Raw genomic sequence first — 18,271 nt, 5'->3', positions numbered from 1 at the left:
AGCACTTATTGTGTGTAAAGCTTACCGTGTGCAGAGCACTGTTCTAAGCAGTTGGGAGAGTACAATACAACAGAATTGGTAGACACATTCCTGGCCCACAAATCTAGAAGGTTGACTGGCATTAAAATAAATTACCGATACATACGTAAATGCTGTGGGGCTGAGGGCAGGGTGAATATCCACTGCTTAAAGGGTGCAGATCCAAGTGAGGCAACACAGAGTGAGAAGGGAAGGTGTAGGGGAAATGAGGGCTTAGTGCAGAAGGCTGCCGAGAGGAGATGTGATTTTTATAAGGCTTTTAAGGTGGGGAGAGTGGTGGTTCTTGCTACCAACAATTTAATTAATGCCCCATTTGAGAACCTTCTTAATGCCTCTTCAGTGTTGTACTTATCTGGTCAACGACAGGCCAGCATACTCAAAGGTTTTGTTTTTTAAGTTCGGCAACTAGGCTTTTATTTGTGTCAATCTTCAAAGGTGGAGGTCAATCTTTCTTCCACAAAGGTGGTTTTATTGTGAATGGTAAATACACTGGAGGCATAGTATACTGAAGTAAGTTTGTTGTGGGAAGGGAATGTGTCTGTTTATTGGTGTATTGTACTCTCCCAAGCGCTTAGTACAGTGCTTAAGCACTCAATAAATACAAGTGAATGAATAAGCAAATGATTTGCAGGTAAAAAAAGCAACCAGTTCATGGCGGTGGCAGATATGCTTTCAATCTTTTTATCAATAGTGTTTGCTGAGTATCTGTGTGCAGAGCTTTGGCGAGCACAAAAGAGTTAGCAAAAATAATCCCTGCCTTCAAGGAGCTTAAAATCTACCAGAAGAGACAGACAATAAAATCATTTACTGACCAGAAGGAAGAAAATAGGAGATATGTATAATAGTTAGGGCTTCAGTATTAGGGTATGTAAATTACGTACAGAAATGGTACTGAACTCTGAAAATCTATTTTATTTCTATATTCAATGGAGTATAGGAACTACGTCTTGGGAGATTGAATCCGCTTTCTACAAAGCGCTTTAATTAGATTGGGTGGTTTGATCTCAGTCTTGAAAACTCTACTGAGAGAAAAGCAGAATAAATTTGTTAAAGGCATAACCAGGCCACCTTCTTGAAGCACTGGCCTACAAAAATGAAGTTTTTCATTTGAGTCCAATTCAAAAGGATCAGGGACTAGTTGCCTTCGTTTTTAGACTCCAGTGTTATTTTCACTACTTCGAACACTGAAATAGTCATATTACTTGTAACCTAGGCAATTAAGATTAAGTTTTTTATTCAGACTACATGGACCTCTAGTGTGACAAGTTTCTCTAGATGCTGAAACAATGACTAATTGCAGCTAATTTTTTTCCCTCGGAATTTTTACGAGTGGGCACATCATTTACATGTTAATGTGTGAGTGTACATGGTGGAAATGCTTCATTACAATAATAAACCTATAAATTACCTTAGAAGCCGCTTTTTTCATCAGTTCTAGAGCAAGCTTTCTGTTCTTTTTCACACCTTGACCCTAGAAAATAACAACAATAATTTAGTGAGTATTCATAAATCAATTTCAGACACTCAATGGTAGTCATTAGAGCCGCTTTGGGGATAAAATGCATAATCACTTTAGAGAAAATTCGATCCTGCATTGTTATTTTATTTTTGATCTTATACAACCTCATGACACACGCTTCATTCATCCGAAGGACTAATCCAACTTCAACAATCCTGAGCCAGTGCGACCAGAAGGAATGTTCTAAGTCAATGGAGATTAAAAGCCCTGGGTGTGTGCCTTTCAAGGCATCCGGTTTGTGGTCGCTAAAACACTATAGCATTCACAGTCTCCCTTCAGGCAAATATATATTAATCCCATTCCTTAAATCTTAATGTATGTGAAGAAGCTGCTGGGGGCAGTGTTGCTAACAATATGTGTGAATGAGTCTGAAAATCAGCAGACTAATGGCCACTGCGTTCTAAGGAAGGTAGCCCTTCGGGTGGCTAAGGCGGTTTCCGGGACAGCTTTTAAACCACTCACGCTAGATTGTCGTCCCTTACTAAAAAGGATCTTGGAGGACTGGCGGAAATGGTCCAGATTCTTTCAGATGGAAAGAATGGTTAAAGATTCTTCCAGAAGGAAAGGTTAGAGGCCATGGAGCCTACGGAAGAGTAGACTGCAAGACAATTTAATAATAATATTTATCAACTCTATCAAGGGCTCACCTAGAGTGACTGCAGAAATCCAACTGGATAACAGATCTGGGATTTTTTTGGTGATCGGGAGTGGGGAGGGAGGAAATGAAAATAATTCTGTTTTCTCCCAACTTCTGCTGAATAAGATTTTGGTTAATGCCTATAAACCATCCCCCTTAAAAGTCAGTAACCAATAAATTACTGGTGCATTTACTGTAGCTCTCGCTAGTGGTCGGAACGATGAAACTGGGTGCTTGAATAAAGGAGGGGCCGAGGTCTCCAAAGTTGCCGCTGCAGGAAGTATTCCAAAAGTTAACCCTGGTGGTTGCAGAGATTATCTAGAAGGGGGAGACATGGTGAAAGCAGCCTTGTTGCTCCTTAATTTTAACTCTGCCTTCAACAGGAGCTTGAATATTGCCTCATCCAGTCTCGCCCAAAGAATCCCACACCCCACCACAACACTCCTTCAATGAGGACAACCAATGGCTGGGGAATGTGTCTCTCCCTGGATACCTGGCTCCAGGCTTAGAGAGCATGGCTTAATGGATGGAGCATGGGGCTGGGAGTCAGAAGGACCTCGGTTTGAATCCCGGCTCCGCCACATGTCTGCTGCGTGACCTTGGGCAAGTCACTTCACTTCTCTGGGCCTCGGTTACCTCATCTGCAAAATGGGGATTAAGATGTGATCACCATGTGGGACAGGACTGCATCTAACCTGATTAATTCGTATCTATCCTAACACTTAAAACAGTGCTTGGCATAGTGTGCTTAACAAGTACCATAATTATTATTAATAATGTTGGTATTTGTTAAGCGCTTACTATGTGCCGAGCACTGTTCTAAGCGCTGGGGTAGACACAGGGGAATTAGGTTGTCCCACGTGGGGTTCACAGTCTCAATCCCCATTTTACAAATGAGGTAACTGAGGCACAGAGAAGTTAAATGACTTGCCCACAGTCACACAGTTGACAAGTGGCAGAGCCGGGATTCGAACCCATGACCTCTGACTCCAAAGCCCGTGCTCTTTCCACTGAGCCACGCTGCTTCTCATTATTACTATGAGTATAGCTACTTCTGAATAGACCAATGGACCATCTAGCCCAAATTTCTGACATCACAGTGGTACCAAAGGATACTTGCCAGGGGTTGGTGACCTGTGGAATAATCATTCTCATAACACTGTGAGCCCTATGTGAGACAGGGACTGTGTCCAACCCAATTACCTTGTATTTACCTCAGCGCAGAACAGTAACAAATACCAAAAAAAAAAAAAAATCCTTTTATCTAGGTGGTGCCTTTCATGGTCAAAATCCAATGTAATTCTAAAAAACTCACCGAAGGCACAGGTCTGAGAACTTGAGTCCAAGATCTCTACCGAGACAGAGGTCTAATATCTACCCATCAGTTGCACTGCCCACACCTTACTTTGATGAGAGTTCTGCCAGTTACCATTTTTTTCTTATGCTGGTATTTGTTAAGTGCTTACTGGGTGCCAGGGACTGTACTTGGCACAAAATAAGCGCTTAATAAATACCATCATCATCATTATTATTATTACTAAGCACTGGGATAGAATCAAGATCATCAGGTTGCACGCAGTCCATATCCTACATGGGGCTCACGGTCTTAATCTCCATTTTAAACATGAGGTAACAGAAGCACGAAGAAGTGAAGTGACTTGCCCATGATCGCTCAGCAGACAAGTGGCGGAGTCGGGATTAGAACCCAGGTCCTCTGACTCCCAGACTCATGCTCTTTCCACTAGACCACGTTGCTTCTCAGTATTAGCTTGCGGTATTAACGTTCAAGGTGTGGTATAGCCTGCAATACTGGGTTCCAGACACCTCTTCAGGAATTTCTGAGACTGCCTCAAGCATCAAACATCCAGAAATAGGCAACCTGACAAGCAGTAAGAAGGAGGGGGATTCTGCCTCTGGCTTTGATCAAATATCATGTCCCGGTGTCAGTGACAGAAGCACATACAAAATTCTTTCCATCATGTATTCCCTGTTTGCACATACGCCTACGGAAAACTGTTCTGCAAGTCTGATGAGCTGAAAATTTTCAGCACGTCTTACCTTGAATAAGACGATGGCATAATCATAAATTAATGCCGGATCCTCCGTTTCCAGCGCCCCTTTTGCGTACCATTCCACTGCTGCTTCTGGGTTCTTCGCCACTCCTTGCTGCCCCCAAAAGAGCATCTGGGCCAACCGTTGCTTAAATCGAATCAAAATAAAGATGGTCAGAAACTGGATTGGACTGCAGACTTTACGAAATCTCCATTCAAACCAGTGCTTTTTGGTGCCTGTGGACAACATTTTGCCAGACACACTGTCCAATTGGTGGCTCCCTCTGTCAAATGGATTGAACAGTTAGAAGCAAGAAATGCCTCATGGCACTGGGCAGTAATCTCCTAAAGATAGCACGGAGACAGTGGCATACATATTCCCTCATCTGAAACCAAGCTCAGGGTCTCTGAGCACCTTTAAAGGCCCTATCTTGCTAAAACCACAGTACCACAGCCCTAATTTTTTTTTTTTCCATTCAACAGAAAAACCCTACCTGAAATCACTTTTTTTTTGCTGCAATCTCTGGTTATTTGAGAAGTCTACCATTCTGCCACACACAGAACTACTGGGGTCCGCCAGGAAACGGTTCCAAAACTTGCCAGCGGTCAATCAACAGTGATAGTACGGATTAAGTGCTTATAATATATAAAGCCACTGAGTGCTAGAAAGATTCCGTGGAGAGTTTCAGACACAACCCTGGTTCACAGGGGGCTCACAATCAAGGAGGAGTGGGAGGGCAGACACCCAGAGAAAGGGCAAGGGTTTAGGACTGTATCATTAGGCAAAGGCTTTCTTGTCTTGCTATAGTCGATTCCAGGCTTCTGAAAATCCACTATCTTTCCACAGCAAACTGGCTCAGCAAGCTTCCCATTAGGGGGTGCTTTCCAACAGGAACCTGAAAAAGAAGAGCTAGGGAAGGTTCCCAGGTCTTCATTGATTAACTACACTTCTTATCAGTCAATCAATGGAATTTATTGACCGCTTTGTCCAGAGCATTGCTTTAAGCACTTGGGAGAATACAGTACAACAGAATTAGCAGGCATGTTCCCTTCCCAGAATGAGCTTAAAGTCTGTGTGACTTTGGGCAAGTCACTTAACCTCTCTGTGCCTAAGTTACCTCATCTGTAAAATGGGCATGCAGACTGTGAGCCCCACATGGGACAACCTGATTACCTTGTATCCCCCCCCCCCCAGTGCTTAGAACAGTGCTTGGCACATAGTAGGCGCTTAACAAATGCCATCATTATTATTATTATTATTACTCTCCTGCCAGTCAGGCTGAAATGTCCACAAATGCACAAAGATGCAGGGCTGCATCCACTAAGCATTTAATATTCCCCAAACCCTCTAAGCACTTGATATTAACCCAACTCTCACCCCACAGCCCTAAATTACATTGCCATTTCTCCTATCTGAAATTTATTTTCAAGTCTATCCCTCCACCTAGACTCTTAATTCTTTGTGAGCAGAGAACGTGGGTACAGACTCTACTGCATTTTACTCTCTCAATCGCTTAGTACCATGCGCTGCACACAGTAAGTATTCAATAAATACTACCGATTGATTGGCTGAGCTTTTCGTTCCCCGCTCCCCAAAGCAGCCACCTCACCAATGACTCCATTCCCAGGTAGCCTGAGATCAATCAATTCCGAGGCAACCCCCATCGGCCAGTAACGCAGGGCAGCATCCATTGCCTCCACCTTGAACTGGTGAAGGTGCTGGAGGCTGTATGCTGAAATTGGTTTGGGAGCCTGCAGCACCCGCCGCCCCTACCTCCTTCCAACCCCCACCACCCACCCCCACCCCAAACCTCGAGAGTGGCGATAGGGAAACTGTTTGTTCTATTTTGGTGCCCTGCCGCTTTCATCTTCTTGGCCAGCCTCATACTTCCACACTTCGCCCACCCCTTGGGCCAACTCTGGACATATTCTTACACATGTCTTCATCCCCACCTTCAAAGCCTTATCGAAGGCACATCTCCTCCAAGAGGCCTTCCCTGACCAAGCCCTCCTTTCCTTTCCTCCAACTCCCTTCTGCGTCACCCTGACTTGCTCCCTTTATTCATCACCCCGAATCCCCACAGCACTTATGTACAAATCTGTCATTTTATTTATTTCTATTAATGTCTGTTCCCCCTCTAAACTGCCAGCTCATTGTGAGCAGGGATTCGTCTGTTGTATCGCGCTCTCCTAAGCGCTTAGTACAGTGCTCTGCACACAGTAAGCGCTCAATAAATACGACTGACTGACTACAGGCAGCATAACCTAGTAGGAAAAGCATGGGACTGGGAGTCGGGAGACCTGGGTTCTAGCCCCAGCTTCATTCCTTCCCTGTGGTGGAGCCTCGGGCAAATCACATAATATCTCTGTACCTCAGTTTCCTCATTGGTAAAATAGGGATAAAATACCTATTCTTCCTCCCTTCAGATTATGAGCCTCATGTGGGACAGGGATTATGTCCAAACTGACCTAAGCAAGTGCTCAGTAGAGTGCTTGGTGCAGAGCAAGCGCTTAACAAATGCCATCAATCAGTCTCTCCCTACTGTGTCCACCCCCAAATCACAGTGAAGGCAAATCTCAGTTGTTCCAACCACAGCCCAGTGTTGAATAGAGCAACCAAAAATAATCTGCCTTTCTCTACCTGAGCCGCTGCATTTCCTCTTGTTGCTTCATGCTTCAGCCACATAAAAACATCACCATTTTCTTTGGTTTGGACCTTGAGCATTTCGTCATCCTTTAGCCTTATTGTTTCTACATATGCCTAAAATGAGAGAGAAGAATGCAGACTGAAAGAATGCAGACTGATAAAAATGGCATTTGAGGCAGCATGGTCTAGTGGAAAGAGAACAGGACCAGGAGTCAAGAGACTTGGGTTCTACTCCTGGCTCTGTTACTTGTTTGCTCTGTGACCTTAGGCAAGTCATTTAATCTCTCTGTGCCCATTTTCTCGTTTATAAATGGAAATAAAATGCTTATTCTCCCTCCCTCTTAGACTGTGAGCCCCATGTGAGACACAGTCTGTCTCCAATTTTATTATCTGGTATAATATAATAATAGGGCATAACACAAGTTCTTTAGCATTTGACACAGAGGAAAACCTTAATAAATATCATCATTTTTATTATTGGATAGTGTTCACTCTCGGACCACCAGTGATCCTGCTTATATCTTGCTGTTTACATTCGTGCGCTGTAAAATCAGTTGCTTTCCTTTCTTGAAAACTCGGATTCATTTGATTAATTAAATCTATTTCATGCTTAGAGGTCACTTTCCCTGTAACTTTTGGCATTTTTCCCCCTTATTTGCCACAAAGCTATACCACTGTAGAGTCAGAACATCTTGATCAGGGTTTAAAACAGAAGATTTCTTAGGCTCTCAGAGCTGTTCCAGCTCCTTCTCAATCCTCCAACCGAGGATCAAGGAAATGTGACATTGACTGGGATGTAAGGATATAGGTCCTATTTTCTACTTCAAAACCCGACTCCAGTTTACAAAAAAAGCAGCTTAAACTCCGAGAGCTCTGTTTCTTGAGGGCAATTGAAGGTTTCATCCTATAGTGAAGGACAAGCCCAATTTGGTAAAATACTGAAAACGTTAAAAACAAAAACCAGCAACAACAACAAAAAAAAATTGAAAAAGCTCTAGAATAGCAAAGAGAAGGGAGACGTGAGAGAGCAACAAGATCCATGTAATGAGTGAGAAACAAGAGAAAGAAAGGAGAAACTGCAGTAGATAAAGACCAAATAATCTAATAAACGCAGAAATGAAAGGGGAATCTGGCCCTGTGGTGTACTTGAGTACAATATTACAGAGTTGGTAGACATGTTCCCTGCCCACAACAAGCTTACAGTCTAGAGGGCTCGACCACAGGGCCCATGATAACTCAGGCCTAAGCTGACACAGGCCTCAAGACCAAAAGCAGTGCCATTGCTGGGTCAGACCAGTCTCCAACAGATTATCCAAACCTTTCTTGAACTTTCTGGTATTTTTTATGGGCACAACATCCGGCGGGAATGAATTCCATTTTCTTCTGCCCAGAACAGTGAAAAAATGTTTCTTTTCATTTGTTTTGTACCTTCTACCTCCAGGCTTCGATGCGTGCCTTGTCTTGAACTGACGAACACTGATCCCGACTCGCCCTCTCCATGCCCTTTCTGATTTTGCCAACTGGGCACAGGGCCACTTCACTCTCGACCTTCCGCTTCCCCATAATCTGATCACTTCATAGGAAGGGGAAGAGGACAAATGAGGGCCTGCTAAAGGGAACCTACATCCGACAACTCCCCCCTTGGGGGTAGGGGCACTGGAAGTCCCATTATGTCTGTGAACCTACCAGTTCAACCCACCTCCCCTCCCTTAAATCAGAGAGCAACAATTTTTCTGAGTGGGCATGTGCGCCGAGTGGAATCTGGCACCCTGATCTGCTCTGAGGAGAATTTGAGACATCACTGGCAAAGCGGATAGAGCAAAGAGTCCGAAGGTCATGGCTTCTAATCCGGACTCTGTCACTTGTCTGACCTCGCTTCTCTGGGCCTCAGTTATCTCATCTGTAAAATGGGGATTGACACTGTGAGCCCGATGTGGGACAGGGACCCCATTTGCTTGTCTCCACCCCAGTGCTTAAGGCACTTCCTGGCACACAGTAAGCGCTTAACAAATACACATCTGGGCTCCAATCAATCAGTGGGATTTATTGAGCAGTCCTTGTATGCAGAACAGGGTACCAAGTACTTGGTAAAGTACACTAGAATAATTCCAAGTATGCTTTGTTTGCGAAAGGGGAAAACCCGAGGTGCCTGTTCCCACCACCCTGGTGTTCAAAGTCCGAGTGGGACTGGACAGAAGGGATCCGGGACAGTGTGATAAATGGCAGCTTCCGGGAGGCTGTTTGTAAGTCACTCCTCCCGGGCATGTTGCTCCTCTGTTAAATGCCAAACGCTAAACATCCTTCACAGTCGGTTTGCTTCTGACATATTCTCTCCATTTAGATCCTCAGCTCTGATGTGGGCAGGGAATTTGCCTACCAACTCTGTTGTACTGTACTCTCCCAAGCGCTTAAGTGCAGCACTCTTGCACACGGTAAGCGCTCAATAAATACCATGGGTTCATCGACTGCTTGATGTTCCCTGACCTGACGGCTCAGGATAAATGCTCCAGAAGATGAGCCCTCTCGACTATTTTAGTACCAGAAGAAACAGCCCAAGAAAAAATGGGCTTCCGGCAAGCTCCGGGCGAGCCCCATCTCCTAGTTTGCAAAGGCATCTGCATTTGCTGCTGAGTCTTTGGGCCAACACTTCCCAAGAACTTGGAAGATTCACAGCAAGAGACAATTATATACTAATTACACACTAATGCTTCACCAATCTCCTTCAGGCCTGCCAGGGTTTCCATTAGAAAAACCAACTGAAGGACAGCAGTAAAATTTCTCTCCCACTCAAATGTGTGTTTTTTTGTGGATGCTGTTGTTGTTCATTGAAATTTACCCTTTACATATTTTTAAAGACACGAGAAAATACTTGCTAAAAATTTGAGGAGGAAAGGGGCGGTTTATATTATTTCTCCGGTTCCAGGAGAACCTTTGGATGGCATTTTTAAATGAAATATAGGGTAGAATTTTAAGGAGGCTGAATCTGAAGTCTAATATTGTAAAATATTAGTTCTACTGCTATCAAGGTCCAAGCAACCTCATTTATTCAGGCATTAAATTTCTTTCCACAAGAATTATCTCTCCATATACTTAAATATATTCATCGTACACTATTAATGCATTCCCAATGAATACAATATGCCTTGAGGAACATTTACTATTCTGTCAGTGCCTAGTAGAAATGCACGAAGTTTAGCTACATCTTGATAGGATTAATCTCACTTTTAAATGACAGGACAATGGGGGATGTTTTTAAAAGCTGTAAGCTCAGAAAACAAAAATTGCCAAGAAACATATCCACAAAAAATGTTGCAGTTTGGCTTACAATTAAACCACAGAAATCTACGTGTGTACAGTGATGAGACGATTGAAGGCTTAAAAGGAATAAAATTAAATGAATCTCAGTTCACATTCATGTACGACACAGAAAAAAAGAATCAAGAAATGACTTACTGCACCAACATTTGTTCGATTAACTGTCTCCTAATTTGTGGTGGGCTTTATAGAGTTTTAAACAACGGGACATTTAAATCAAGATATTAGTGCTACAGATTCTTAAAAACTCGAGTCAACAGTGCTTTTCACAAAGCCTATATTCTGAAATGAGCCTCCTTAAAGCCTAATCTGTCAAATTAATTATTGATTATTGTTTTCCACAGCAAAAGTATTTTCATTCTTTTTCTGCAGAATTGATCACACAGATAGCAACTAGTTACACTATTTACATGTTTCTTTGTTGAATGGCAGAGCTTCTTAAGCAAAATCTTCCATAAGGACGTTGATAGTTCCCACCCTCTTGGACTGGGAGTCCCATGTACAACGGGGGATTGGGTCTGATTTGATGATCTCGTATCTAACCCAGAATTTAGCACAATACTCTGCACCTACTAAGTGCTTAATAAGTACCACAGTTATCGTCCAGGGAGTTCATCTACTTTGCTCCATTTTCCCAAACATACTCTGACCCAGAATACTTAGGGTGAAGCACGTTACCTATGGACTGTGCAAAACCCAACCCCGAGAAGAAAACATTCAATTCCATTTTCTTATCTCTACTTATTGCATTTTAGGTATTCCCAGTTTACCAGTTTAACTTGCTCTCACTTAGCAAGGGCATTACAATCATTCATATTCATCTTTTCTCCATTCCACTGATCTCTATAATTAACAGCATTCTCAGTCCTTACAAAAGCACAGATATAACACAGAATTCATATTTTAATGTATATATTATTCTTAATTGCCTGGCCTCAGGACCGCTTGGAAATCGATGTCAATTTTTGTTTTTAAATAGATATTTTAAAATGTGTCAGTTACAAGCTCTCTGGGAAATAAAATTTGAAAGGTCCTATTCATCCTGTCTTATACCCACCACTGCCCATGCTCTTTCCCAAAGATCCAGATAAAGTGAAAAGTCAAAGTTTCAGATTACCGGGGTAACACAGCTTGAGTTTTGTGGCAAATTTTGGTGGGGAGAGGATAAGGAAAGTTTCCTCTCTGTTTGGAAAGGCAAACTGAAGGAATTAAGGGGAGTTTTTAAAGCCTTATCCCAGAGATGGGTAAAGACTAGCTATCATACCTGATCTCCTTGTAGAGTGTGTTGATCATGGGGTGTTTTTGTAGCGATATTGCTGTAATATGCGTACGACAGTTCCCAATCTACTGGATAATTATCAATGCCTTGGTAATGTTTGTAGCCCATATTCATCACAGAAAGTCTCTCACTCCCTTGAGCACCAACCAGACTGTACAGCAACCCCTGTTAAAAAAAAATCAAACCAGAAAATGCAAATAAATCAAATTACAATCATGGAAGATAGTAGTCCACAACTTTCTCTAAAAGCCTCTGAATAGATTTCTTTTAAATATCTCCTGGTAAGGCATCCAATTAGTCAGTACTTCCTCAAGTCCCTCCTGCTGAAATTCTTGTTTTTCCCTCTGGCCCTCTTGTCAGTAGAAATACTAAACACCTACTCATCACTACCCAAGCAAGTGACTTTATACAAATGAAGGGTGCTTTTAAGTCACCCTCCCATTGTCAGCCTCCCCTCCCGTAAGCCTTCTTTAGTCATTCAATCAATCATTGGTATTTCTTGAATGTTTTTTGTGTACAAATTACTATTCTAAGCACTTGGGAAAGTACAAAAGAGTTGGTAGACATAATCCCTGCCCACAAGAAGCTTACGGTCAACAGGAGGATGATAACAATAATAATAATAGTACTTGCTAAGGGCTTACTGTGTGCCAAGCACTGTTCTAAGCACTGGGGTAGATGGAAGTTAAGTTGGATACAGTCCCTGTCCCATATGGGGCTCAAACTCATAAGTCCCATTTTACAGATGAGTAACTGTAACTGAGGCCTAGAGAAGTTAAACGATTGCCCAAGGTCACACAGCAGAGATGTGGTGGAGCCGGTTCTTAGGGGGTCTCTTTTCCAAGTCTTTAATTTCATTTGTTTTTCTCTTCTGGATGCTCTTCAAGTTCACCAAACCATGTTTGGTGGGTAGAGCCCCAAAGTGGACCATCAGAAGCTTCAGACAAGCTTTTTGATGACCACTGCTGGTGGGTCAGACTTATTTTTAATGAGTCAGTTCTGAAGTAATTCTTGGTCCTGGATATCAGAATCAGAAAACTGAGTGTATCCAGCTAAATGCCACAGGGACATTTTTTCCCAGAAGCTAAGACTAGTGACTGTGCTGTGGCCCCTCACCATGGGGGTGGTGTCGTGTCCAATTGCCATCACAGTCATCCACACTCAGTAGAGGAAATCAAGGTATGGATTGTACCCAACCAAAGATAAGTAAACAGAATCTGTAAATCAGACCTCCAATTGACAGATCGAGCCTTCTTGGGAGAATGAAAACAATTTAATTAAAACATTTAAATAAGCTGCCTAAAATGCGGTTATTCAGAGAGGCTCAGGGTGAAATCGCACCACTCTCTACTGCTCCCCGGGACCAGAGAAGCCGAGTGACATTGCTTATCTTCTACAGGGAAAACCTCAGTATCTGCCAAATCAATTCCAGAAAAGCCACTCTGGGTTAAGGTGAGGGTGACAGTCAAGACTGAAGGTTAGGTGTGGGCTTCAGTGACTTCTTCAGGTTGATTTTGGGTCTGTGACTATTTCATATCTGATGTGTGACCCAGTGGCTCTAACAAGTTACTTGACTGTTGATGAGCAGCTTTACTGCAGTACCGATGAAAATGACTTGAGGAAAGGAATTTTTTTTTCGTATTTTCTCCAAGTGCCGGGTACAATGCCAATCTACTGTGGATGCCCCAGTTCTGACTCCCCTGTACTCATGTTACCCCAAGGAATGCCAATTCATTACCTGCCAAGAAACAGAACACAAACTCTCTTTTCAGTCTTGTGTGCGGATAATGACATTATAATTCTGGGCTCATCTATATCCCTGGGACATCGTTCTTTTTCTATATACAGATTTCAAAACATTGCAGGGAGCTGGGATGGAGGGGGGTCATGTCTACCAGCTGGCACACACGTCTTAACTACTCTCTTCCCAAATGATGCCATATATCTCGTAAATTACTGCTACGGAAAACATAAAGGAGATTATTGACGTTAGCAGAAATCCATTAACTACTCTACCTGCTTTTGATCTATTGGCATGTTTAGTCCAGTTTCATAAAAGACTGCAAGGAAGTAAGAGGCTTTGTGGTATCCACAGCAGCTGGAATCCATCAGGGAAGGAATAATGGAGCTAATTTGATGAAGACCATCAATACTGGAGAGTCTCTTTATGGCTTTCTCAAATATCCTCCCACCGACTTCCAACATTGAATCATTTTGGTTTTCTGGCACACACAGACACACACACAAAAAAAAAACCATAATGCAGGGACATAAAATTAATTACCACAGGATGATAAGGATTTTAAGGATTCTGAAAAGAAGAAAAAAAATCGGTAAATATCACAGTTATTTTTATAACTGCTCCTATAGTGAATCTGAGTGAATTACACACTGAAGCCCGGATCACCTTGAAATGTCGCTTGGTACACATCTCTCCAGTCCTCAAAATCCTCTCTCTTGACTTATGTTCTTCCTCTTTAAGCAAAAACTCTCCATAATTGTCTTCAGAGCCCCACGGACTTCAGGGTGGAACAAGGAGTGTGTCCAATGTGATTATCTTGCATCTACCCCAGCACTTAGCACATATTAAGGATTTAACAAATGTCATAATTATTAATTATGCCTATTCAAATCTCCCCACCCACTCACCCCGTTCTCTTCACTCGGTACTCCCTGACTCTCGCTCTAGCCCAAGCAAATGAACCTTGCTCTCAGCATTCCTGCCTCCATTCCCTGGCTCACACTGCTCCGCTGATTTGAAACATCCTTCTCCCAAGCCTTACAGACCACACATGTCATATTTAAAAACCTCTGAAAATTCTCCTTCCTCCAGCAAGCCTTCCCTGATTAATTCCTAGCACCCCAATTGGGTCAAACCCATCAGCTGTCTCTAGGACTCATGTACGCATGAATACCCACCCTTGGCATTTTTGTAGATATGTTTATTCGACTGTATTAAGTATTTTTGAGTACTCTGTTAATAATAAATAGTAATAATTATGTCTACCTTTCCTGTTAGACACTAAACTCCTTTGTTTTTGTATTTACCAAGCACTTAGTAGAGTACAAACCATCCCATCCAGTAGGCATTCAATAAATTCTATTTCTTCTACCACTACTTCTGCCATCAGCAGTAGGGGCCACAGGGAACCACTCAAATGACGAATGACCTCTTTCAGCAGCCCACTATGTCACTTCCCAAATGACCTCTACTCCAGATCCCACACTGCAGGTTTGGTGCCTTCGAAAACCAATTTCCACCACATTAAAGGCAGTATAATCCAGAGGAAAGAGCATGGGGCTGAGAATGAGTGGGTTTGGGTTTTAGTCCTGACTTTGCTATTTGTCTGCTGAGTGTGTCCTTAGGTAAGACACTTATCTTATCTGGGCCTCACCTTTCTTATCTGTAAAACAGAAATAAAATACCTGTTTTTCTTACAGATTGTCCCTGTGGGGCAAGGACTCTGTCCATATAATTACTTTGTATCTACACCAGCTCTTAGCACAGTGTTTGGCACATAGTACACACCTAAAAAAGATTAAGTTGAATTTGTCAGCTGCAAAAATGTACTAGGGATTTAATAAGCACCATCATCACTAAGGAGATAATGATTATGGTTCTTGTTAAGCGCTTATTATGCACCAACCACTGATCTTGGAACTTAGGTAGATATAACTTAATCATGTTGGAAACAGTTCCTGTCTCATCTGGGGCTCATTGTCTAAATAGGAAGGAGTAGGATTTAATACCCGTTTTACAGATGAGGTAACTGAGGCACAGATAAAGTGAAGTGACTTGCCCAAGATCACACAGCAGACAAATGACAGAGCCAGGATTAGAACCCAGGTCCTCTGACTCCCAGGCCCGGGTTCCTTCCACTAGGCACAACGCTTCTTTCATTCTTACCACAAAATCTAACCACTGTAACTTTTACAGAACTTTCTTTTATCAGAAGTTAGAATGGTGCACTTTTCCGCTTGGGGTCTTATGTTTCTCCTCAAACAGTTTTGTAAAAGAACCCAACAGATGAATTTGTTTTTTTCACTTTTTCCCACTAACCCCTTCCCTGTGATCTCCAGAGTTAGAAGTATCTAGCCTTCTTCCTACCAAGGTAGTTTGTGCCTGCACCAAATTTTTTAGAGCTGGATTCCTTCAAATGCCTTTCAAAACCTTCCCATTCACGTGAATCTATGAATTTATAATCATGGGCACCCAAATCAGACACATTTTACTGCATCGTTCCACTATTCTTCCACTATTACAGTATTTGTAAGCACATAATTATAGTATTTGTTAAGCACTTGCTATGCTCTAAGGGCTGTGGAAGATACAAATTAATCAGGTTGGGCATAATCCCTGTCCCACATGGGGCACACAATCTAAGTAACTGCGAGAAGGGGAGTTAGATCCTCATTTTGTAGTTGAGGAAATGGAGGGAAAGAGAGGCTAAGTGACTTGATCAAGGTCACACAGCAGGCAAGTGGCAGAGCAGGGATCAGAATCCCCGTCATCTGAATCTCCGGCCTGTGCTATTTCCTCTAGGCCGCTTAGCCTCGGAAACACTACTAGGTTTTTCAGAACGATTATAAATGATATTATGCACAGATGATTACTCTTTAAAGAGATACTGCCAACTTGCTTAAGCCCTGAATCTGATCTGTATTACTGCTTTTTTTTTTTTAACGGTATGTGTTTACTTATTATGTGTCAAACACTGTTCTAAGTGCTGGGGTAGATACAAGTTAATTAGGTGGAACACAATCCCTGTCCCGCATGGGGCTCAGCATCTAAGTAGGAGGGAGAACAGGAGAACTGAGGCATAGAGGAGTTAAGCGACTTGCCTAATGTCAGCAAGCAACTGGCAGAGCCTGGATTAGAACCCTGGTCCTCTGACTCCTAGACTCAGGCTCTTTCCACTAGGCCAGAATGCTTCTCTGATTGAAAACTGCTATGTTTAACAAGGACTAGCCCCTTGCACTGAAAGGTTTTGAAGTTTTCCCTTGGAGGGTCTGCTCTTTGGAAAGCAACACTACAAATCTTGTTTCGGAGAGTCAGTCAATCGTATTTATAGAGCGCTTACTGGGTGCAGAGCACTGTACTGAGCACTTGGGAGAGTACCATACAATACAATAAACAGACACAATCCCTGCCCACAAAAATCTGACAGCCTAGAGGGGGAGACAGACATTGAATAAATAAACTACAGATATGTAAATAAATTACAGATATATAATTACAGGATCTCATTTCCCCTTAAAATTATACAAGATTAGATTCTGCTCGCTGTATCGTAGTATGTGTCTTGGATGACATTTTCAAGTTCTTATCATACGTTTAAAAAAAATACACCTGTATTTGACGGTTCTTGGGCACATCACTGTCAGGGAGCATTGCATTAGTCTCAACTTTTCAGATGCACCTTACCTAACCAGCCAAAGCTTCTATGAAACCACAAACTTTACCTGACTCTAGTCTTAATTAGATGCCCTACTCATGAGCTCTGAGCTTACTCATGAGGTACAGTCTCTCTAGACACTAAGGTCACTGTGAGTGGTGTATGTGCCTGTTTATTGTCGTATTGTACTTCCCCAAGCGCTTAATACACTGCTCTGCACACAATAAGCGCTCAAGAAATATGACTGAATGAAGGAATGAATCTTTCAAACCCATTAGTCAGAAAGTAATACGAGTTGAGAACTGCTCGAAAAGGCATGGAAGGCAATCACTTTGGTCAACCTTCAGGTCACCGCAGGCTTCAGACAACGGTGGTCCAGTTGTGTCCTAGTTATAAAGGATTGTTTCAAAATGGTTAAAATTCTTATGCTTCTAGGAACATGTGAACTAGCATATCTTTCCTCCGATAAAAACTCAACATGCTCTTCCTGAAGACAATTCAATAGTTAAAATTTCAAGGTCAAACTGCTGCCATACACAATCTTTGATGTCTACATTCCCACTATGGCACAAAACCAAAGTCATGACTATTCTGGTAGCATTGTGAAACCAACAATTTTTAAATTAATTTAATGAAACAGTTAATTTCATCCATCTGGTTTAGCATACACACTTAGACCGGCTGGTCTGCTTCTAAAAAAATGGCTTGTTTATGGATATGGATGACAAGATATAAGAAACCAACACCATCTCATGAGATAAACCACCCTCACATTTTAAGCAGATGCAGAAAAACCCAACTCTAAATGACAGAGTCAGAGGGATAGACCCACACTCGAGATACGGAAAATTCACCACAGAACACTGAACGAAATCACTGTCGTCGTCGGGAGGGGAAGACCGATAAGGAAGTTGACTGCACCTTCAAGCCACCCAGAATGTACTGCAGATATTGAAGCGATGGAAAAAGAATGACAAAATCAAAGTACTATGGAGTGCCGCTTCAACCACGGCAGAAAGAGCAGCTCATGGTTAAACCAAACCAACTGTCTCTGTTGATACATGCTCACAAGTTAAAAGAGATTTAGGAAATCAGCATGCTGAAACGGATGACGTGTCTGGGGTTACTAAGACTTAGAATGTTTTTCATTTTGCTTTCATAAATCATCCATGAGCCACTCAACTAGCACCCAACCATGGCTGTGACAGTTGTGAGAGATGGCCCGTTTCCCAATACCACACACTCCACACAGAATGGAAAAAGAACTGGGGCCCATCCAAGACTGTCAGTGACTGACCACATCAGGGAAGCTACAGTGCTTTGGTTTCTGAGATCCCCAAAATCAAACCGATGCTTAGATGGGAGAACCGGGGAAAGAAACAGGAGAA

General features: G+C 42.5%; 1 protein-coding gene across 2 annotated transcripts in view; it reads right to left on the bottom strand.

The window, feature by feature from the left end:
- SEL1L3 (SEL1L family member 3) overlaps positions 1-18,271 on the bottom strand; it is a 79,882-nt gene that overhangs the window by 20,824 nt on the left and 40,787 nt on the right. For both annotated transcript variants that reach the window (XM_029083411.2, XM_029083412.2), the window contains exons 10-14: positions 13,504-13,709; positions 11,473-11,652; positions 6,888-7,007; positions 4,254-4,394; positions 1,448-1,510 (exon numbers count right to left, since the gene is read on the bottom strand). In XM_029083411.2, the coding sequence (XP_028939244.1) occupies positions 1,448-1,510; positions 4,254-4,394; positions 6,888-7,007; positions 11,473-11,652; positions 13,504-13,709 (710 nt within the window). The remainder of the gene's footprint in view (positions 1-1,447; positions 1,511-4,253; positions 4,395-6,887; positions 7,008-11,472; positions 11,653-13,503; positions 13,710-18,271) is intronic.

Source organism: Ornithorhynchus anatinus, chromosome 18 (genome assembly GCF_004115215.2).
Source record: "Ornithorhynchus anatinus isolate Pmale09 chromosome 18, mOrnAna1.pri.v4, whole genome shotgun sequence".
Classification (NCBI taxonomy): domain Eukaryota; kingdom Metazoa; phylum Chordata; class Mammalia; order Monotremata; family Ornithorhynchidae; genus Ornithorhynchus; species Ornithorhynchus anatinus.
Note: the sequence above shows the minus strand (reverse complement) of the source record. Positions and strands in the feature narration are given on the sequence as shown.